The 24,167-nt window shown below is 45.8% G+C and overlaps 1 protein-coding gene across 3 annotated transcripts in view; it reads right to left on the bottom strand.

The window, feature by feature from the left end:
- lrrk2 (leucine-rich repeat kinase 2) overlaps positions 1–24,167 on the bottom strand; it is a 280,959-nt gene that overhangs the window by 177,299 nt on the left and 79,493 nt on the right. For all 3 annotated transcript variants that reach the window (XM_072471650.1, XM_072471648.1, XM_072471647.1), the window contains 5 exons: positions 18,914–19,023; positions 15,808–15,887; positions 12,697–12,803; positions 12,482–12,611; positions 8,744–8,868 (listed from right to left, as the gene is read on the bottom strand). In XM_072471650.1, coding sequence (XP_072327751.1) covers positions 8,744–8,868; positions 12,482–12,611; positions 12,697–12,803; positions 15,808–15,887; positions 18,914–19,023 — 552 coding nt within the window. The remainder of the gene's footprint in view (positions 1–8,743; positions 8,869–12,481; positions 12,612–12,696; positions 12,804–15,807; positions 15,888–18,913; positions 19,024–24,167) is intronic.

The raw sequence follows: 24,167 nt of genomic DNA on the forward strand, positions 1-24,167 counted from the left end.
CACAGTACAGAGGTTCATCCCAAAGAAAAGAAAGGTTATCAGAGGGGGGATTAGGCAGCCATGGCTGACAAAGGAAGTTAGGGAATGCATCAAAGCAAAAGAGAAAGCCTATAATGTGGCAAAGAGTAGTGGGAAGTCAGAAGATTGGGAAGGCTACAAAAACAAACAGAGGATAACAAAGAGAGAAATAAGGAAAGAGAGGATCAAATATGAAGGTAGGCTAGCCAGTAACATTAGGAATGACAGTAAAAGTTTCTTTAAATACATTAAAAACAAACGGGAGGCAAAAGTTGACATTGGGCCGCTCCAAAATGACGCTGGTAATTTTGTGATGGGAGACAAGGAAATAGCTGAGGAACTAAATAAGTATTTTGCGTCAGTCTTCACAATAGAAGACATGAGTAATATCCCAACAATTCCGGAGAGTCAGGGGGCAGAGTTGAATATGGTAGCCATCACAAAGGAGAAAGTGCGAGAGAAACTAAGAGGTCTAAAAATTGATAAATCTCCGGGCCCAGATGGGCCACATCCTAGAGTTCTAAAGGAGATAGCTGAAGAAATAGTGGAGGCGTTAGTTATGATCTTTCAAAAGTCACTGGAGTCAGGGAAAGTCCCAGAGGATTGCAAAATCGCTGTTGTAACCCCCCTGTTCAAGAAGGGAACAAGGGACTTCCGGGTGCGGCGATGACCAGCTGAGTCACACGTTTCGGCAGCTCCCGGTGGAACGGACTTTTGGGCTCTTAATAAGAGCCCCAACGGCAATTTTAACGGCTAAAAGTACTGTGCGGTGAACCAGAAGGGAATCCCCCCTGGATACGGATGAAAAAGGAGAGGAAGGTGGCCGGATTGCGGTGGATCCTTTAGAGCAGTGGCAAGGAAGGCAAGCAAAAACCAAGATGGCGTCGGAAGGTGGCAGTTTAATATGGGGCCCTGAACAACACGGGTTTTTGAAACGCTGCGTGGAAGAACTCAAAAAGGAGATGAAGAAGGAGCTGTTGGCCCCGATATTACAGGCGATCGAAGGGCTAAAGGAGGAGCAAAAGACCCAGGAGCGGGAGGTTCGGGTCGTGAAGGCAAAGGCTGCCGAGAATGAGGACGACATACAGGGCCTGGTGGTGAAGACGGAGATGCACGAGGCACACCATAAACGATGTGTGGAAAGGCTGGAGGCGCTGGAGAACAACGCGAGGAGGAACAACCTAAGGATTCTTGGCCTTCCTGAAGGTGCGGAGGGAGCGGACGTCGGGGCATATGTGAGCACGATGCTGCACTCGTTAATGGGAGCGGAGGCCCCGGCGGGTCCGCTGGAGGTGGAGGGAGCATACCGAGTGATGGCGCGAGGACCGAGAGCAGGAGAAATTCCAAGAGCCATAGTGGTGAGATTCCTCCGTTTTAAGGACAGAGAGATGGTCCTTAGATGGGCAAAGAAAACTCGGAGCAGTAAGTGGGAGAACGCGGTGATCCGCGTATACCAAGACTGGAGTGTGGAGGTGGCGAGAAGGAGGGCGAGCTTTAATCGGGCCAAGGCGGTGCTTCACAAAAAGAAGATAAAATTCGGAATGCTGCAACCGGCAAGACTGTGGGTCACATATCAAGGGAGGCACCACAAGGGAGGGGGGAATTATTGGGCTGCTGCTGCTGGGGAGAGGGGGGAGCTGGTAAGGGGTGGGATGGGCGGGGGGGCACCGCCTGGGGGGGACACAGCTGCGTGGGAACCGGGTGAGGAGCTGGAAAAAGGGGATGGCTAATCGACAAGGGGGGGGGTAAAAAGCCCCCCAACCCGGCTGATCACGTGGAACGTGAGAGGGCTGAACGGGCCGATAAAGAGGGCACGGGTACTCGCACACCTTAAGAAACTTAAGGCAGACGTGGTTATGTTACAGGAAACGCACTTGAAACTGATAGACCAGGCGAGACTACGCAAAGGTTGGGTGGGGCAGGTGTTCCATTCAGGGCTAGATGCGAAAAACAGGAGGGTGGCTATATTAGTGGGGAAGCGGGTAATGTTTGAGGCAAAGACTATAGTGGCGGATAGCGGGGGCAAATACGTGATGGTGAGTGGTAAACTACAGGGGGAGACGGTGGTTTTTGTAAACGTATATGCCCCGAACTGGGATGATGCCAATTTTATGAGGCGTATGCTAGGACGCATCCCGGACCTAGAGGTGGGAAAGTTGGTAATGGGGGGAGATTTCAATACGGTGTTGGAACCAGGGCTGGACAGGTCGAGGTCCAGGACTGGAAGGAGGCCGGCAGCAGCCAAGGTGCTTAAAGATTTTATGGAGCAGATGGGAGGAGTAGACCCGTGGAGATTTAGCAGACCTAGGAGTAAGGAGTTTTTGTTTTTCTCCTATGTCCACAAAGTCTATTCGCGAATAGACTTTTTTGTTTTGGGAAGGGCGTTGATCCCGAAGGTGAGGGGAACGGAGTATACGGCTATAGCCATTTCGGATCACGCTCCACATTGGGTGGACTTAGAGATAGGGGAGGAAACAAAAGGGCGCCCACCCTGGAGAATGGACATGGGACTAATGGCAGATGAGGGGGTGTGTCTAAGGGTGAGGGGGTGCATTGAAAAGTACTTGGAACTCAATGACAATGGGGAGGTCCAGGTGGGAGTGGTCTGGGAGGCGTTGAAGGCAGTGGTTAGAGGGGAGCTGATATCAATAAGGGCACATAAAGGAAAGCAGGAGAGTAGGGAACGGGAGCGGTTGCTGCAAGAACTTCTGAGGGTGGACAGGCAATATGCGGAGGCACCGGAGGAGGGACTGTACAGGGAAAGGCAAAGGCTACACGTAGAATTTGACTTGCTGACAACGGGTACTGCAGAGGCACAGTGGAGGAAGGCACAGGGTGTACAGTACGAATATGGGGAGAAGGCGAGCAGGTTGCTGGCCCACCAATTGAGGAAAAGGGGAGCAGCGAGGGAAATAGGGGGAGTGAGGGATGAGGAAGGAGAGATGGAGCGGGGAGCGGAGAGAGTGAATGGAGTGTTCAAGGCATTTTATAAAAAATTATACGAAGCTCAACCCCCGGATGGGAGGGAGAGAATGATGGGCTTTCTGGACCGGCTGGAATTTCCCAAGGTGGAGGAGCAGGAAAGGGTGGGACTGGGAGCACAGATTGAAATAGAGGAAGTAGTGAAAGGAATTAGGAGCATGCAGGCGGGGAAGGCTCCGGGACCGGATGGATTCCCAGTTGAATTTTACAGGAAATATGTGGACTTGCTCGCCCCGCTACTGATGAGGACCTTTAATGAGGCAAAGGAAAGGGGACAGCTGCCCCCGACTATGTCTGAGGCAACGATATCGCTTCTCCTAAAGAAGGAAAAGGACCCGCTGCAATGCGGGTCCTATAGACCTATTTCCCTCCTAAATGTAGACGCTAAGATTCTGGCCAAGGTAATGGCAATGAGGATAGAGGATTGTGTCCCGAGGGTGGTCCATGAGGACCAAACTGGGTTTGTGAAGGGGAGACAGCTGAATATGAATATACGGAGGTTGCTAGGGGTAATGATGATGCCCCCACCAGAGGGGGAAGCGGAGATAGTGGTGGCGATGGATGCCGAGAAAGCATTTGATAGAGTGGAGTGGGATTATTTGTGGGAGGTGCTGAGGAGATTTGGTTTTGGAGATGAGTATGTTGGATGGGTGCAGCTGTTGTATAGGGCCCCAGTGGCGAGTGTGGTCACGAATGGACGGGGATCTGCATACTTTCGGCTCCATAGAGGGACAAGGCAGGGATGCCCTCTGTCCCCATTACTGTTTGCACTGGCGATTGAGCCCCTGGCAATAGCATTGAGGGGTTCCAAGAAGTGGAGGGGAGTACTTAGAGGAGGAGAAGAACACCGGGTATCTCTGTATGCGGATGATTTGTTGTTATATGTAGCGGACCCGGCGGAGGGGATGCCAGAGATAATGCGGACACTTCGGGAGTTTGGAGAATTCTCAGGATATAAACTGAACATTGGGAAAAGTGAGTTGTTTGTGGTGCATCCAGGGGAGCAGAGCAGAGAAATAGAGGACTTTCCGCTGAGGAAGGTAACAAGGGACTTTCGTTACTTGGGGATCCAGATAGCCAAGAATTGGGGTACATTGCATAGGTTAAATTTAAGCGATTGGTGGAACAAATGGAGGAGGACTTCAAGAGATGGGACATGGTATCCCTGTCACTGGCAGGGAGGGTGCAGGCAGTTAAAATGGTAGTCCTCCCGAGATTCCTCTTTGTGTTTCAGTGCCTCCCGGTGGTGATCACGAAGGCTTTTTTCAAAAGGATCGAAAAGAGTATCATGAGTTTTGTGTGGGCCGGGAAGACCCCGAGAGTGAGGAAGGGATTCTTACAGCGTAGTAGGGATAGGGGGGGGCTGGCACTACCGAGCCTAAGTGAGTACTACTGGGCCGCCAATATCTCAATGGTGAGTAAGTGGATGGGGGAAGAGGAGGGAGCGGCGTGGAAGAGATTGGAGAGGGCGTCCTGTAGGGGGACTAGCCTACAAGCTATGGTGACGGCCCCATTGCCGTTCTCACCGAAGAAATACACCACAAGCCCGGTGGTGGTGGCGACTTTGAAAATTTGGGGACAGTGGAGACGGCACAGGGGAAAGACGGGAGCCTTGGTGGGGTTCCCGATAAGAAACAACCATAGGTTTGCCCCGGGGAGAATGGATGGGGGATTTGGAATATGGCAAAGAGCAGGAGTAACGCAACTGAAAGATCTGTTTGTGGATGGGAAGTTCGCAAGTCTGGGAGCGCTGACCGAGAAATATGGGTTGCCCCAAGGGAATGCATTCCGGTATATGCAACTGAGGGCTTTTGCGAGGCAGTTGGTGAGGGAATTCCCGCAGCTCCCGACGCATGAGGTGCAGGACAGAGTAATCTCAAAGACATGGGTGGGGGACGGTAAGGTGTCAGATATATATAGGGAAATGAGGGACGAGGGGGAGATTATGGTAGATGAGCTGAAAGGGAAATGGGCAGAAGAGCTGGGGGAGGAGATTGAGGAGGGGCTGTGGGCGGATGCCCTAAGTAGGGTAAACTCATTGTCCTCGTGTGCCAGGCTAAGCACAAGAGCCGGGAGTGCAGGAGGCGAGAGAGGCCGATGTTTTGGCCTTTGCGTCCCTAGTGGCCTGGCGCAGGATATTGTTGATGTGGAAGGAAGCCAAGCCCCCGGGGGTGGAGACCTGGATAAATGACATGGCAGGGTTTATAAAGCTGGAACGGATTAAGTTCGTCCTAAGGGGATCGGCTCAAGCGTTCACCAGGCGGTGGCAACCGTTCGTCGAATAACTCACAGAAAGATAGAGGGAATGGAAAAGAAGAAGGCAGCAGCAGCAGCCCGGGGGGGGGGGGGGGGGGGAGGAACCAGAAGGAGTCTCAGGGTTATTAATATATATGTATAATATGTATAGGTCGTTGCTATAAATAATTGTATATTGGATTGTTAAACCATATTTTTGGAGAGTGTTTATCTGAGACAAGGCAGTTGCCATTTAGTTTTAGTTTTTGTTTTTGTTATATATTATTTATTCTTTGTTTATAAAACAGGTCATTGTTATTTATACTGTTATATTATTGTGTAAAGGATACACAATGTACTGTGATGGTTGACCAAAAATTTTCAATAAAATATTCTTTAAAAAAAAAAGGGAACAAGGAAAAAGATGGAAAATTATAGGCCAATTAGCCTAACCTCGGTTGTTGGCAAAATTCTAGGATCCATTGTCAAGGATGAGATTTCTAAATTCTTGGAAGTGCAGGGTCGGATTAGGACAACTCAGCATGGATTTAGTAAGGGGAGGTCGTGCCTGACAAACCTGTTAGAGTTCTTTGAAGAGATAACAAATAGGTTAGACCAAGGAGAGCCAATGGATGTTATCTATCTTGACTTCCAAAAGGCCTTTGATAAGGTGCCTCACGGGAGACTGCTGAGTAAAATAAGGGCCCATGGTATTCGAGGCAAGGTACTAACATGGATTGACGATTGGCTGTCAGGCAGAGAGTTGGGATAAAAGGTTCTTTTTCGGAATGGCAACCGGTGACGAGTGGTGTCCCGCAGGGTTCAGTGTTGGGGCCACAGCTGTTCTCCTTATATATTAACGATCTAGATGACGGGACTGAGGGCATTCTGGCTAAGTTTGCCAATGATACAAAGATAGGTGGAGGGGCAGGTAGTATGGAGGAGGTGGGGAGGCTGCAGAAAGATTTAGACAGTTTAGGAGAATGGTCCAAGAAATGGCTGATGAAATTCAACGTGGGCAAGTGCGAGGTCTTGCACTTTGGAAAAAAGAATAGAGGCGTGGACTATTTTCTAAACGGTGACAAAATTCATAATGCTGAAGTGCAAAGGGACTTGGGAGTCCTAGTCCAGGATTCTCTGAAGGTAAACATGCAGGTTGAGTCCGTAATTAAGAAAGCAAATGCAATGTTGTCATTCATCTCAAGAGGCTTGGAATATAAAAGCAGGGAAGTACTTCTGAAGCTTTGTAAAGCATTAGTTAGGCCCCATTTAGAATACTGTGAGCAATTTTGGGCCCCACACCTCAGGAAGGACATACTGGCACTGGAGCGGGTCCAGCGGAGATTCACACGGATGATCCCAGGAATGGTAGGCCTAACATATGATGAACGTCTGAGGATCCTGGGATTATATTCATTGGAGTTTAGGAGGTTGAGGGGAGATCTAATAGAAACTTACAAGATAATGAATGGCTTAGATAGGGTGGATGTAGGGAAGTTGTTTCCATTAGCAGGGGAGACTAGGACCCGGGGGAACAGCCTTAGAATAAAAGGGAGTCACTTTAGAACAGAGATGAGGAGAAATTTCTTCAGCCAGAGAGTGGTGGGTCTGTGGAATTCATTGCCACAGAGGGCGGTGGAGGCCGGGACGTTGAGTGTCTTTAAGACAGAAGTTGATAAATTCTTGATTTCTCGAGGAATTAAGGGCTATGGAGAGAGAGCGGATAAATGGAGTTGAAATCAGCCATGATTGAATGGTGGAGTGGACTCGATGGGCCGAATGGCCTTACTTCCGCTCCTATGTCTTATGGTCTTATGGTCTTATGGACAGTCCTCCCCAGGTTTCTATTTGTATTCCAGTGCCTTCCCATCTTCATCCCCAAGGCCTTTTTCAAGCGTGTTAATAAGATCGTCTCGGGTTTTGTGTGGGCAAACAAGACACCGCGAGTAAAGAGAGCGCTGCTGGAACGCAGTCGGGGGGAGGGTGGGCTGGCGCTGCCGAACTTTTGCAACTACTACTGGGCGGCCAACATTGCCATGATCAGGAAGTGGGTAATGGGGGTGTGGTCGGCATGGGAGCGGTTGGAGGCGGCGTCATGTAAAGACACCAGTTTGGGAGCGCTGGTAACAGCACCTCTGCCGTTCTCACCGGTCCGCTACTCCACAAGTCCGGTGGTGGGGGTGGCGGCAATGAGGATCTGGGGGCAGTGTAAGAGACACAAGAGGGTGGAAGGAGCGTCGGTCTGGACCCCGATATGTAATAACCACAGGTTCCTACCGGGCAGGATGGATGGCGGGTTTCAGAGCTGGCAGAGGGCGGGTATCAAAAGGATGGGTGACCTGTTTATAGATGGGAGCTTTCCCAGTGTACAGGCACTGGAGGACAAATTTAAACTGCTGCCAGGGAACAGCTTTAGGTATCTGCAAGTGCGGACCTTCCTGAGGAAACAGGTGGTGGCCTTCCCGCTGCTGCCGCCACAGGGGATACAGGATAGAGTAGTTTCCGGTACCTGTGTGGGGGAGGGGAAGGTGTCGGATATCTACCAGGAACTGCTGGAAGCGGAGGGAACCCCTGTGGAGGAGCTTAAGGGCAAATGGCGGGAGGAGTTAGGAGGAGAGTTAGAGCCGGGTCTGTGGGCGGAAGCCCTAAGTAAGGTCAATTCCTCATCATCATGTGCTAGGCTCTGGTTAATCCAGTTTAAGGTGGTCCACCGGGCACATATGACGGCGGTGAGGATGAGCACGTTTTTCGGGGCAGAAGACAGATGTGCGGGAAGCCCAGCTAACCATGTCCATATGTTTTGGGCATGCCCAAAGCTTGGAGGGTTCTGGCAGGGGTTTGCCAAGGCAATGTCCAAGGTGCTAGGTACGTGGGTGGTGCCGAGTCCAGAGGTGACGATCTTTGGGATGTCAGAAGACCCGGGAGTACAGGGGGTGAAAGAGGCCGACGTTTTGGCCTTTCCCTCCCTGGTATCGCGGAGACGGATCCTTGTAATGTGGAGGGACTCGAAGCCCCCGAGTGTAGAGACCTGGGTTAGCGACATGGCTGGGTTTCTCAGCCTCGAGAAAATAAAGTTTGCCTTAAGAGGATCAATGTTAGGGTTCTCCCGGCAGTCGTTCGTCGATTTTCTTCGGGAAATTGAAAATGTCGGCAGTAGCAGCTTTCCGAGGGGGGGGGGGGGCGGGGGGGGGGGGGGGGGGGGTAAGTGTTGTTTTTATGATATTTTAGGTGATCTGTGAAGACAGAGCTGTTTGGGGAAATATCTATTTTTGCACCATGTTAATGTTTAATGTTTACTGGGGTTTTTTCTGTTTTTGTTATAAAATTTTACAAATACTTCAATAAAAATATTTTTTAACAAAACACAAATAAAGGAACAATGTGAAATAGGGTACAAGATGCTAATAAATGAATCCATTTTAAAAAAAAATCACTATTTTCCATTCATCACACCAATTCATCACACGCGCAGACACAAACCAGATCAATTTATTTTTCCCTCACTTACCAGGGCAAATAATATGTGCCATGACCCGAAGGGCCTCAAGCTGTACTGAAGAATTATGCAAACTGATCTTCAATGTGTCCACTATTCTCCTTGAAGTTAATCTCATAATATCCAGACTCAGAGTACTGAAAATACATGAAATGATTACAGCACATGAATTAATGGTGTGAAATCGAAATATATTATGGGGGATAATTTGTTGAATTCTGCTTTTACGTCATTAAAGGTTTGCAAGGGACAAAATATTCCTGAGGCTATTGTATAATTTAAATATATCAAAAGTAGCATTTGTAGGTATTTTTCCTCTATCCATTCACATCTGGAATTTAGGTTTGAATCCAAAACAGACTATTTGGGTGGAACCTGCCACTCATTTTCTACTGTGAGAATCTAAGGGGAATGGTTTTGGACAGTTTCAAATCTGTTTCCAATGCATATAACACCAGAACATAGACTTTTCTTTTAAATTTAAATCTGTAATTTCAAAGAACAAAGAACAATACAGCATAGGAACAGGCCCTTCGACCCTCCAAGCCTGTGCTGATCATGATGCCCATCTAAACTAAAACATTCTGCGTTTCATGGGGTCCATATCCCTTTATTCCCATCCCATATTCATCAAGATGCCTCTTCAACATTGCTATCGTATCTGCTTCCACCCCGGCAGCTCGTTACAGGCACTCACCACCCTCTTGTGTAAAAACTAAAAAACAACAAGAGCAGGAGGAGTCTAAAACTTAGAATTCCGGCTGATGTCATAGGAATTGGACTTGTGATTCTGGGGGGGGTACACTTTTGAGGCCACGTTCACAAAATGCTTTGCGCTGCAAACAGCATAAAATTGAACTGACCTGGGAGTTATTGGTGCTGAGCACTACACCCAAAATGTTAGAAAGTGATCCATCTCTTAATTCACAAGGTAATCTAATGCGGTAAGTGCAAATATTTAAAAAATAAATTCCAAACTTTAAGAAAGTATTCTAAATTCTACTTCTGTTAACATAGTCTATCTTCATGAGCAGATTTTCTGTGTTCTCGACAATGGCAAGAACATGCAATTTTAAGTATTCTATTATGCAATGCATAGTACAGTACTGATTCTAAGATGGAGCTGAAAGGTCACAATGTCTAACTGCTGTAAATAGATCCTGAGGTAATAGAGGATGACTGATTAAATCAGACTGCCTGATGGGGAGCTGATTCTGAAATTGTGGCCTTCCACCAATGTCAGCAGAGCTCTGTCAAAGTAACTGGCTTTCCTTTCCTTTTATTTTGCATTTTTAACAAAGAGTGACAGTGCATGCTTGTGGCAAAATCTTAGAATATTTAGAGATTGATAAAAAAATATTCATCATTATTTAAAGTTAATGACATGTAGCAAATTCTTCAGATATTTATAGATCAAAAAAACATAATTACTCATTGTTTGACGTCAGTGGCATGTTTAATGAAATGTCATGGCAGTAATAAAGATTCTGTTCACTGAAACACACCAACTCTTTCAGGGCTGAATATCCCTGACAACAATAAATATGTATGTACTCTCTACTGTACATCACTTATAAAAAGGATCACCACTGAATTTTAAATTGGAATACTGCAAACTAGAATTATGATGGCATAAGGTACAACAGCATATTTCTAAATCAACATTATTTGCAAGGAAGTCAAAAACTGACATCATTTTATTTTTTCACAACTGAGATTAGCACAGGGAATCCCGAAAACTTCACAGTTTGCAATATTTTTACAGTGGAGTCACAATGGTGTATTAATCACTTATCATTGTAGAATTATCAGCCAGTGTGCAATTTTCCTTAAATTTAGAGTCAGATGCAATAAGTGAACCTCACCACCAGCATGTTCCTGATCTCGGTTGTGACATGAGGGTAAAGGCACAATGTGGCAACCAAAGAAAGAGAGAGAAAAATAAACACCAACACTCAGTCTACCAGTTCCTGCTGCATCGCTTAGAGCTGGGAAAAAATATGTATTTTCCTGTGGACAGTGTGTCATAGAAACTCCATGAACACCTAACCGCAGGTAGGAAAACTGAATGTATAGTATGAAGCACAATTATTCAGCATCTTTCAGGGGTAAAATTATTTACCATTTCACACACCCAGAGTTTTTGTTCCAGCAATGTTGCTATTTGGAGGTTCACTCATTCCCATAAAAAATGGATGACCAAAAAGATACCAGACAAAAGCAAAATACTGCAGATTCTGGAAATCTGAAAACAAAACAGAAAATGCTGAAAATATTCCACAGGTCCTAAAAGATCCATGGAGAGAAACAGAGTTAATGCTTCAGGCCGATGATTTTTCCATGAGGTGTTATGACCCATGTAGAGATAATGGGTGGGGTTCTCCGCCAACGTGATTCTCCATTTTGCCGGCGCCCAGGGGTTTCCCGACGGCATGGGGCTGCCCCACAATAGGAAACCCCATTGACCGGCCAGCGTAACGGAGAATCCCGCCGGCGGGGCGGGGCAGAAATGTGGGGCGGAGAATCCAGCCCGATAGCTTTGAAAAGACAAATTCAAACTTCCAATTGATAGCTGAAAAGATGACCTAAGAAGATCTCATGTTTTAAGACTTGTATTATAACAGATTAACATAACTATTGACTAAACACTATTTTCTTTGGTAGGCAACCTATACTATAAGCCACAGAACACTACTTTTAACATAACCAAAAAAAAACATTTCATGGGTATACTTTACACTGTCTCTAACATAGTAATTTGGTTTTCCTGGACAAAGTCCAAAGTGATTCTTAGTCCCAACAGTTTATTTTCATTCCTTTTGTTTCCCAGCCTGGTAAATTTTAACCCCAAAATTGTCTTTCACAGTGAGCGTTTTCCCAGAAATTCGCTCTCCAGCATGAGCGATGCAAATCTTTCAGCCTTGTATCGAATTCTCACATATTTAGTCTTTCCAATCAAATCCAAGCAAGAACTCCCATCCGCAGTCCTGTGTGGTGAACCATAGAAACATTTGGCCTCTAGCTGCTCCCTCTCTCCCTGATCCGAGCAGATAACCTGTGTGTAAGGTTTTTCAGGGATATCTTAGAAACCTTTCTCCTTTCAAAGCCCATCTCCATAGCAACATGAATCACATAGGCCTCGTAACCACGTAGGAATACTAATTAGATTGACAGTTCAAAGTACAACCATTTACAATCTAACATCCTCAACACCTTCCCAGTACTCTGAAGATGAGCAATCTGACCATCTGTAACTGCAGATACTGCTACTATCGTCTTCTGTTGTGAATTTCTTCCCAGCAAAACAATCTGCGCCTTCCTTTCATCTTCCAACAGCTCCCACACCTGTTGTCAGACCGACTTCAGAACATGTCATATGACCCCTTAATTTTATCTTAAATTAAAGACACAGTCTGAAAACATGCCAATCTTATAAAACTTCATACTTGTAGCACTGGGTCTGATGAAAGATCATCAGCCTGAAATGTTACCTCTGTTTCTCGACACAAATATCATCAGACCTACAGAGCTTTTCCAGCATTTTCTGTTTTCACACAAAAAGATACCAGCTCTTATTTACTTCTCCCATCGCCAGCTTCAAACTAGCACTCACCCGGCTGATTGTTATTCAGCAACACTTGTATGTTGACACAGGTAAATATGTGCTGCAATGTCAACTGGAGAAAATGAGAAAACAGCTCTTCAAAAGCATTATGCTATCTAGAAAAACAACCAAAGATAAACATTTACCTTCCCAGAAATAGCTTATTAAGGAACTTGCAAGCACTTTCCAGGACATCACAAGAGTCTGAATGTTTTTTCATTAGGTCTAGAATGTTCATATGTATCCCTTTTGCCAACAGAAGCTTTCTTACTTGTGCTGTTAAACAAAAGGAAATTAAACACAAAGAAACAAAACTATTTGCTTTAATATTTTACTCGATGTTCCTTAATTTTTAACTCACCACTTTGGGCTGCCAAAGTTGCCAGCACATTGGCTGCTGCTCGAAACACTTCTTTTGAATTGGAATGTAATAACATGGCTGCCATCACCATTCTGTGAACTGGGTAGCTGCAATACAGTAAGATATTACTTGAACGCATTCCAGTCAGAACTATAAGTAGTAAGAAATAAACTGGGGCGCAGTGGTGTAGTGGCAATGTCACTGGACTTGTACTCCAGAGACCATGGGTAATGCTCTGGGAACCAAGTTTGAATCCCAACAAAACAGATTGTGGAATTTGAATTTGTTCAATAAAAAAATCTAATGATAACCATTGTTGATTGTCATGAAAACTCATCTGAATGAAACCAGACAGACCACCTGGCATCGACATAGGCACTGGAAACTACAATGGTAAACACAGTCAAAAGACCCTGAAAAGTCCTCTCTACTAACATCTGGGACTTATGCCAAAATTGGGAGAGCTGTCACACAGACTAATCAAGCAACATTGTCATACTCATGGAATCATACATTGCATATAATGTCCCAGAGATTACACAAAATGTCCCAGACACAATTATCATCATCCCTGGGTTTGTCTTGTCCCATCAGACCCAACAGATAGTGGACACAGTCAGTAGGGAGTGGCCCAGGAGTCCACAGCATCGGCTCCAGACCCATAAAGTCCCATGACATCCAGTCAAACATTTGCAAGTAAACCTCCTGCTACAAATCATACCATGTTGGACACCACTGGGAAGAAGAAGTGAGTGTGGAATGGGCACAGAATGTACTCTGGGTGGGGACTTTAACCAAGAGTGGTTCAGCAGCAATATAACAGACAGAGCAAAGTCCGAAAGGACTTCGCTGTTAGACTGGGTCTACAACAGGTGGGAAGGAAACCAACAGTCCTTTACCTAACCAATCTGCCCACATGACAGTAATAGCAGGAGCAACAACTGCACAGCCTTTGTGGAGACAAAGTCCTGTCGTCACATTGAGGAGGATTCTCCACCATAGTAAATGTTGGTAGTGGAACAAATAGATCTAGCAACTCAAGATTGGGCATTCATGAGATGCCTTGATGTGGACCACTAGCAGCAGCAAAACTGTACTCAACCACATGGCCTGGCATATCGCCCATTCTACCATTACCACTAAACCAGGGGATTAATCCTGGCTGAATGAAGGGTGCAGGAGGGCATTCCAGGAGCAGCATCAGGCATACATAAAATGGAGGTGTCAACGTGGTGAAGCTACAACACAAGACTACATGCAGGACTTGTCTGCCAAACAGCATAAGCAATCCCAGAACCAATGGATCAGATCTAAGCTATGAAGTCCTGCCACATTCACTTGCGAATGGTGGTGGACAATTAAACAACTTCCTAAAGGAAGAGGCTCCACAAATTAACCCATCCTCAGTGATGGTAGAGTCCACCACATCCATGCAAAAGATTTGAACATTCTTCAGTCAGAAGTGCCAAGTGGATGATCCATCTCTAGAGGTCGCCAGCATCACAGATGGCAGCGGTCAGCCAATTTGATTCACTCCATATGATATCAAGAAGTGACTGAAGGCACTGGATTCTGTAAAATTCTTCACTGGGCCCTGACTATTCCATCAATATTATGGAAGATTGTGCTCCAGAACTTGCCGCACCCCTAGCCAAGCTGTTCCGGAACAGCTACCACACTGGCATTTATCCGGCAATGTTGATAATTGCCCAGATATATCTTGTGTAGAAAAGCCAGGTCAAATCCAAAGCTAGCCAAAACTTACCACCCATCAGTCTATTGCTGATCATCAGTAAAGTGATGAAAGGGGTCATCAACAGTGCTATCAAGCAGCACTTGCTTAGCAAATAACCTGCTCACTGAAGTTCAGTTTAGGTTGCACCAGTTCACTCAGATCTTGATTTTATTACAGCCCTGGTTCAAAAATGGACAAAAGAGTTGAACTCCAGAGATGATGTGAGAGTGACTGCCCTTGACATCAAGACACTATTTGATCAAGTGTGGCATCAAGGAGCTCTAGCAAAACTGAAGGCAATGAGAAGTTGGGGGGGGTAAACTCTCCACTGGTTGGAGTTATAGCTAGCACAAAACAAATGGTTGTGGTTGTTGGAAGTCAATCATCTCAGCTCCAAGGCATCACTACACAGGTTGCTCAGGGTAGCCAGGTAGCCCAACTGCCTTCAGCTGCTTCATCAATTATGTTTCCTCCATCACAGGGTCCGAGGTGGGGCTGTTCACTGATGATTGCACAATGTTCGCTACCATTTGCAAATTTACCAGTGTCCAAATGCAGCAAGACCTGCACAATATCCAGCGTTGGGCTGACAAGTGTCAAGTAACATTCATGAAGTGCCAGGCAATAACCATCTCCAACAAAAGCAAATTTAACCATTACACTTTGCCATTTAATGGCAATACCATCCCCCACTATCAACGTCTTGGGAGTAACTATTGACCAGAAACCCAATTGGGCTAGCCATATAAATACTGTGGCTACAAGAGCCAGTCAGAGGCTAGGAATTCCGCCATGAATAACTCACCTCCCGACTCCGCAAAGCCTGTCCACTATGTCTGTGCGCAAGTCAAAAGTGTGATGGAATACTATCCCCTTGCCTGGATGAATGAAACTCCAACAACACTCAAAACCTGGCACTGTAGTGGACAAAGAAGCCCATTTGGTTGGTAGCCCTTCACCGCCGATACACAGTGGCAGCCATGTATACCATCAATAAAATGCACTGCAGGAACTCACCAAGGATCCTGAGACAGAACCTTCCAAACCCATGACCACTACCACCTAGAAGGACAAGGGCGTAAAATGCATGGGAGCACCATCGCCTGCAAGGTCCTTTCCAAACCACATCATTCTGACTTAGAAATGCATCACTGTTCCATTACTGTCGCTGGAACTTCCTCCCTAACAGCACTGTGGATGTACCTACACATGGGCTGCAGCAATTGAAAAAGGCAGCTGACCACCCCTTCTCAAGGGCATATAGGAATGGAGCAATGCCCACATCCCATGAATGAATATAAAAACAGAAACATTTCAGTTACAAAAGTATTGAAATTTCAGCTAAGCATATCTTAAAAGAAACTGAATTTCAATACCATGCTTCTTCGTCTGCAAACTTTGCATGAAGATCATTCTGATGTAGAAGTAGATTGTACAGTGCCCAACAAGCTGCTTCCTGAAAGAAGAATATTGCATAACATGTGATCACTTACATGCTGATCTTTGTTCTGCATGTTTTGTAAACTAGTATTTTGCACGTTCAACTGATCACAACCAGAATCATCTATTTCAGTTTCACTTTAATCTATTCTTTGAAATTTTGAATTTTGGGAATCCAATTTAACATCATTGCATGTCCTTTTGTATACTGTGCTAAGAGGAAAATTTAAATTACAAGTTGGAAAAACAGACATCTCTGTTGTGCAATAACATGTAGGCCTGGAAACTGCAGTTTACATAAAATAAATCTTATTCCATTCACAGCTGCAACAGGTTAGGGAACCTATTTCTAAGTGGCTTTTTGCAAATGATCCAATTTTGAATGTATATCCTCCATCGAAATGATCAGTGAAATGCACCTTTTAAAGCCTGAACATATTAATTTGAAGTAACAGCTGCAGATTGCACCAGCTTAGCACAACTATTAACAGTTTTAACAGTAATTATGTTTGGAAACAATTAGCGAAGATTCGAAATGGTAACTGATTGTGAATCTAAGATTCCAAACCAAAGATTTTTTGAAGAATTGGCTCCCGAATTTCCAGGAGTGAGAAGGTGCATTCCAGTATTGTGAAGGCGTATTTTGTGCAAAGGGGAAAGAATAACTTTCATAAGAGCCACATTCTTAAAAGACATCATGCAAGCTCCTCTTTGGGGGACAGAAATATGAATGTTTTATCTGCAGATGCAAATTAAAATACACATTTGTGAAGAAACCTGAAATTTAAGAATGAATAATCAATTTTTATTATATACCCCAATTTCCATAGTCATAAAGAAATACATCCCATTGTAGTATAATGGGTCTGCACGACACAACAATATAAATATTCTTTCATGCACTTTTTTAAAAAATCCTGGCAATTATTTTGAACAAGTACCACAGGCACTATCTAGGGCCATACAGGATGTTTAATCAGCCTCAGTTTTATTAGTTGACTAAAGACCGATTTGGTGAATCAGTGGACAACAAAACTGAAACTTTGGCTAGAGTAGCAAATGAGTCTTTCCCTTCAGCACGGTAGCACAGTGGTTAGCACAGTTGCTTCGCAGCTCCAAGGTCCCAGATTCGATTCCTGGCTTGGGTCACTGTCTGTGTGGAGTCTTCACGTTCTCCCCATGTCTGCGTGGGTTTCCTCCGGGTGCGAGTTTCCTCCCACAGTCCAAAGATGTGCAGGTTAGGTGTATTGGCTATGCTAAAATGGCCTTTGTGTCCAAAAAAGGTTAGGTGGTGTTACGGGGATAGGGTGAAAGTGGGGTGCTTTTTCCAAGGACCGGTGCAGACTCGATGGTCCAAATTCCACCTTCTGCACTGTAAATTCTATGATTCTGGGAAATACACATTTCTGAGTCGTTTGCATCCAATGAAAAGTATGCTATCACTTCTACTTGTTCCACTATTGATTTACATGCTAACTTTTCTCCCCTTCTCATCTAATACTTAGCTCAGTTCCATTGTCATCACTGACTCTTCACTGCCTAGGCACATATGAGCCTGAACACTGGATATTTGACAACAAGAACCATCACAATCAGGTCTGATAATTTCCTCACCAGTGCCCATAAGTATACTCTTTTATATCAAGAATCACTGGATAGTAATCACAAATGGGAACCCTAGACATTTATTCCCCATCCATTGGGAAAGGATGGGTAGGCCAACTAATTATATCAACAGACATCAAGCAAATACAGTAAAGGAGCAGGGATCAAGCTTGATTACATCATAGTCTGCATGTCTGTTACCTTTAATTCACAATTTTTAAGTTTTAGAATATGACCTTTAGGTTCAGGAATATAAACTAGGGGTTGAAAATGTAAGATAAGTGGGCATCTTGTTGAGAAACTGGTAAAAACAACTCTGATGTAAATGTAACCCAAATAAGTCTAGATTTGTTACACTTAAAACTTAAGCGTGTTTATCTGCAACGTCAAAGTACTTGATCAATGAATGATCCACCTCTAAACTTGTAGTGGAGAAAGGGTCAAAAAACCCATTAGGAATATAGATTATTCACATGCGTTACAGAATCAAAGAGTGGCCTTGAAGGTAAAATAGTTTGTTGCATTTCTGTTTGAATCATCCCAAAGCATACCACATTGTCAAAAAGATTGTGATTCAGGGCGGAGCATTATCTAAACCTGCTTTAGAAAGTACCTTTCAAACCCATGACCACTACTAAGGACAGGGGCAGCAGATACATGTGAATACCACCAGCTGCAAGTTCCCCTTCAAACCCCTCACCATCCTGACTCGGAAATATAGCGCCATTCTTTCACTGCCTTTGAGTCAAAAACCCGCAACTCCCTCTCTAACAGCACTGTGGATGCATCTACACCACCATCCTCTCAAGGGCAATTAGGAATGGGCAATAAAAACTGGCCTAGCCAGCAAAGCCCACATCCCGTGAATGAATTAAACAAAAAGTTTAATTAATTTGTATAAGTATGTTGGCAAACAAATCGGTTGCCAAACAGTCATAGGCAGTTTCAGCTTTGGTCTAGGTGTCGACTACAGCTCTGTGAGTGGGAGAGCCAAAGAAAATAAATGTTCATCTTGCAGAGAAATTATTAACTCATTGTTCACTGTGTGGAATATAGGTGGGGCTCTCTCTCAGTTTAGATTTCAAGGGGGAAAAGCAGCCGGAAGATTTGCTGTTGCATGCAGTTAGTTGAAGAAATCCAAAGTGGTCCTCACAGAGCCTTGTGGCAGAAAGCAGTTACAAGAGTTAGCTTGGACAGCTATGTGAAGGAATTTGAGTATCTGCTGACAATCTGAACAAGGTGCTGAGGCATCCACAATCATGTGGTCTGCAATGAAAATAGTGTTGCAAAGCCAAACCGTTAATGGGAGGACCCCCCATAGAAACCTTTCAAAACAAGCCAATATTGGTTTGTGTCCCAGAAGTTAAAATAGTTAATTATTTTAAAAAGAGAATAAAAATTAAACATTTCAAGTGAGAAAACAGTAATAACCCTCACCTGGACTTTTGCGTTCTCCTTGAATGAATCCAAAGCTCGACAGCAAGCCTCTGTCCAGCTGAGATTATCTTTTCCTTCTTCAAGACCCTTGTTCACAAATATTGTTTCAGCTTTGGAAAGAGACATGAAGATATTAGAATTTTACTGAATCTAAAAGGAAACTGGACTGGATTCTCTGCTGCCTGCTGTAGTGGAGGTCCTGAAGCGGCGGCAAATCCAGCATTAGCCAAAAACTGTGTTTGATGCTCCTGTACCTCGCTGTCAAGATTTGCAACAAGGTTCACAACCCCACTAGTGGGAGGATGCTAATGGGTCAAAATGACCCATTTGCATCCTATTATTGGGCTGGACACCGGATTCTCCAAGCCCGGGTGGATGTTCGGTCCTCTGGGTCGGGATTCCTGGACACCGGATTCTCCAAGCCCGGTTGGATGTTCGGTCCTCTGGGTCGGGATTCCTGGACACCGGATTCTCCAAGCCCGGGTGGATGTTCGGTCCTCTGGGTCGGGATTCACGTGGGTAAGAATTGGTGCAGGTTTCTTCCACCATGTCTCTGACGTGTTAGACTTCTCAATGGTCCAAGGGGTTAACTCTTTAAGGGAATTTCCCCCAAGGTCCATCGGAGGGCCACCCTGACCCCCCCCCCCCCCAATGGGGGAGCACGGTAGCACAGTGGTTAGCACAGTTGCTTCACAGCTCCAAGGTCCCAGGTTCGATTCCCGGCTTGGGTCACTGTCTGTGCGGAGTCTGCACGTTCTCCCCACGTCTGCGTGGGTTTCCTCCAGGTGCTCCCACAATCCAAAGATGTGCAGGTTAGATGGATTGGGCATGCTAAATTGCCCTTAGTATCCAAAAAAAAGTGGGGTGGGGTTACGGGGTAGGGGGGAGGTGTGGGCTTGGGTAGGGTGCTCTTTCCAACGGCCGGTGCAGACTCGATGGGTCGAATGGCCTCCTTCTGCACTGTAAATTCTATGTTAATGCAAATTCTACCCACCCCACTCCCACCAGATTCTGTCCACCATCCCCACCACCAGAGATTCCCCCCCCATTAAAGAAACCCCAAAAGAAACCCCCATAAGACAGATTCCCATTAGAGATCCTCCCATTGCAGTGGCCCCACCAGAGACACTCCATTACAGAGACCCCTACCAGAAACGCCTCCAAAAGAGAGATTCCTGCCTGGAAGCTCCCCATAAGAGAGACCCTGCCTCGAAGCCCCGCATATGAGAGACCCCTGCCTGGAGACCCCCCCATTCCAGAGACCGCTGCCTGAAGCCCCCATTAGTGACTTCTGCCTGGACGCTTCCTCTTTTTATCTGCATAAATCACCAAGCTGTTTTTGATGTGGTCCAATAATTGTCAATCATAGCTAGATGTTTATAAACATTGCGGTTAGTTTCCCAGTTGACTACCTGACCTCCACTCAAGTGTGAAGGAAAATGAGATTAAACAATCCAGACAGCTGGGTGCGTGTGGAAGCTGTCAATCACAGCCTAGTAAAATCTATTTCACATAGATATATGAATGAAAGTCTTGCAGATCAAAGATCTGAGGTGGGTTAAACTCGCTCATGTGTTTAGGAATTCACAGGTGCTGGTTCCTCAGCCTGAGCCAACAGTTGTACTGCACAGGTGAATTTCAAAGCAATCATGCTTTTCACTATCTCTGTGTGGACTGCTCTTTAGCTTCCAGGCAGTGGTCTCTGTTATGGCGGACACCAAGGCAAGGGTCTCTGTAATGGGGAGCTTCCAGGCAGAGGTCTCTATTATTGAGAGCAATTCTGGTGGCAGTATCATTTGTGAGAGATCTCAGGAGGGGGTGGCTGTAATGGCGGACGGGTCATCCTCCTACTGCAAGGTGGGGATGGGGGTTGATGACACTGTAGCCACCTAAAATGGCTGATTCCCGATCAGAATGGTCAAGCCCCGATCTAAAATGGTGAACGAAAGAGGCTGATGGGAAAATCAGCCAACAGGACTCAAACGGACAGCTGCAGGTAAAACAGTGTATTCGCCTCTGGGGAAGTCGGCCCAGACCGATACCTGCAGCCATTAACATCACAACAACCCAGCCATCTGCATATTAAGCAGCCATCCCCAGGAACAATTGCTACACATTAGCAACATAAAGCCGATCCAGACCTTTCGGCGCCAGCAGGGGCTGACACAAAGGAAGGTAGACGACCACCCCCCCCCGATCAAGGAATCGCCCCATTATTGGAGCATATCGAACCAAGTGATTGGGACCAAGTGCAATCACTTGGAACCAGGTCGAGGCCCGCCCCGAGAGGCGGGAAGCCCCTGGAAACTATAAGAATAGGGGCCAAGTTCAGATTGACCATTCTCTTCCTGCTCGCAACCTTCGAGACCCTTCGACGAAAAAAACAAGTCAGTCTTACTCCAGCGATCGCTACCAGATAGGTGCTCCTGACTATCGACTTGGACCAGCTTTGAATCCCGCAGGCTCAGACCCAATTCGAAAGATCATTTGTTTCCCTGACCTGGTGGGCCATTTCCAAGGTTAACTATTGGCCTTTAGTGGTAGGTAGTAGTGTAGAAGTAGCATTATTGTATAAGTATTTATTGCTGTATATAATAAATGATCGTTGATTTAACTTTTACTAAGCGGTGTGCTGCATTATTAATCATTACTTGAGCATGAACCACGTGGCGGTATGAGAAAGATACCTGGCGACTCGTAAGCAAAGGTGACAGAATTAGAGCTAATAAAACTAAAGCTAATAAGAGCAACAACACAAAAAATCCTGTGATGCTGGGGGTAGTTGCAGAATTGCATTGCAGTGGAGGGAGCTGTCGGACCTCGTTATCGAGCCGCCTGCTCAAAATGGCGGCCCGGTAGCTGATGTCACGAGGGAATCCCACGCAATCCCCGCCATGCATAAATGTGCATGGTAACGGAAAGGGAATCATCTCTGGATTTGCAATCTCATCGCGAGGGCAAATCAGACACGATTAGTCTCCCAAATGGAGAATTCCGGCCACAATCATTGCAGCGAGTGATTAATCACTCAGAAACTGAGGTTTCGGTTGCAAATAGTGGTATTTGAGCTGGAAATGAGACCACACATGGTAAGGGAAGAGATTGTCAAATATAGTCTGGCTGCCTAACTGTTAGCTTTGGAGCAGCAATTTGACAGGGGCAGACATGATGATTAGTGTTCAAAAAGAACACAATAGAAAATGATGTGAATCTATGGATCATTCAGAATTTGTAAAAACGAAAAGGTGTTTGATGCTTTGTGGGACAGACATTTAACAGATTCTAAGTCCTTCGTCTGAAAGGTTAACCTCATTTTGCTCTTCATGGCTGCTGCCAAACCTGCTCTGTACTTCCACATTTTATTTTACTGCAACTAGCAGATTCCATTTTTGTACATTTAATTTGGAAGTGACTTAAAAAAGTTGTTCCACATGATCATTTGTGTGTAAATTTATTTCAATCCTGTAAATTAAATCACAGGCCACTTCATTGGAGCTTTAGTAGATGTTATGGAATTAAAACAGGCTAGCAAAGCTCGGCAGGTCTGGGCAGAGTTGGAGAGCTTATTTGAACCTCTGAACAGATAATGCCAGACCTGCCTTTCCAGCACCTTCCAATTTTTATTCCAGATTTTCAACATCTGCAGTATTTTCCTTTTAGGTGCCCTGGTTTCTAGGACAGCCATAGTCCCCTTCTTCCTCTTTGCAGAGGTCCCAAATTCATAGATTTCACAGAAGTTACAGTACAGAAAGAGACCATTCGGCCCATCGAGTCTCCACCGGCCCCTGAAAGAGCACCTACCTAAGCCCACATCTCCACCCTATTTTTTTTTAAATAATTTTTATTAAAGGTTTTCATAAAATATCAATAACAAAATGAAAAAGAAACCCAACAGGGTTAAGTACAAAACACAGCCCAGAAAAACAACCCTCCATACCCCCCCCTGTACATAAATAATAAATTAACATTAACCCCCCGACTTAATACAACAAGTATATACACCCCCTCAGTCCCTCCGTGTAAATAACAAAAACATAAAGTGACCCCCCCACCTCCGCCGAGTTGCTGCTGCCATTGACCAATGTCTATCGTTCTGCCAGGAAGTCTAAGAACGGTTGGCACTGCCTAAAGAACCCTTGTACCGACCCTCTCAAGGCGAATTTCACCCTCCCCAACTTAATAAACCCCGCCATATCATTGATCCAGGATTCCACGCTTGGGGGCCTCGCATCCTTCCACTGAAGAAGAATCCTTCGCCGTGCTACCAGGGACGCAAAGGCCAGAATTCTGGCCTCTTTCATCTCGTGCACTCCCGGCTCCCCTGCCACCCCAAATATTGCGAGCCCCCAGCTCGGCTTGACCCTGGATCCTACCGACCACCCTCGACACCGTCCTCGCTACGCCCTTCCAAAATTCCTCCAGCGCTGGGCATGCCCAGAACATATGGGTGTGGTTTGCTGGGCTCCCTGAGCACCTAACACACCTGTCCTCACCCCCAAAAAACCGACTCATCCTTGTCCCGGTCATGTGTGCCCTGTGCAGCACCTTAAACTGTATGAGGCTGAGCCTCGCGCACGATGAGGAAGAGTTAACCCTCCCCAGGGCATCTGCCCACATCCCTTCCTCAATTTCCTCTCCCAACTCCTCCTCCCACTTACCATTTACCTCCACCACCGAGGCCTCCTCCTCCTCCTGCATCACCTGGCAGATTTGCTGCTGTCAGAGTCACGTGTGCCTCAATTTGACGCACGAACCCCTCCGCATCTGGTGGTGTGCTCACTGCTTGGGAGAGCGTGTCCGCCACAATGAGATCCTTCCCCGGAGTGTAGATCAGTTCGAAATCATACCTCCCGAGTTTAAGTAAGATGCGCTGGAGGCGAGGGGTCATGTCGTTCAGGTCTTTGTTAATGATGTTGACCAGGGGGCGGTGGTCAGTTTCAACCGTAAATCGTGGAAGACCATACACATAGTCGTGGAACTTGTCCAGTCCAGTTAACAAGCCCAGGCATTCTTTTTCTATTTGCGCGTAGCGCTGTTCGGTAGGGGTCATGGCTCGTGAGGCATATGCAACCGGGGCCCATGACGACGTGCTGTCTTTTTGCAGGAGTACCGCTCCAATACCAGATTGGCTGGCATCCGTTGAGATCTTTGTAGGGCGAGCCATGTCAAAGAACGCCAACACTGGTGCCGTGACCAGTTTGTGCTTGAGCTCCTCCCATTCCAGCTGATGCGATTGTTGCCAGTGGAATTCTGT

The sequence above is a fragment of the Scyliorhinus torazame genome, chromosome 13, assembly GCF_047496885.1.
Source record: "Scyliorhinus torazame isolate Kashiwa2021f chromosome 13, sScyTor2.1, whole genome shotgun sequence".
Taxonomy (NCBI): Eukaryota; Metazoa; Chordata; class Chondrichthyes; order Carcharhiniformes; family Scyliorhinidae; genus Scyliorhinus; species Scyliorhinus torazame.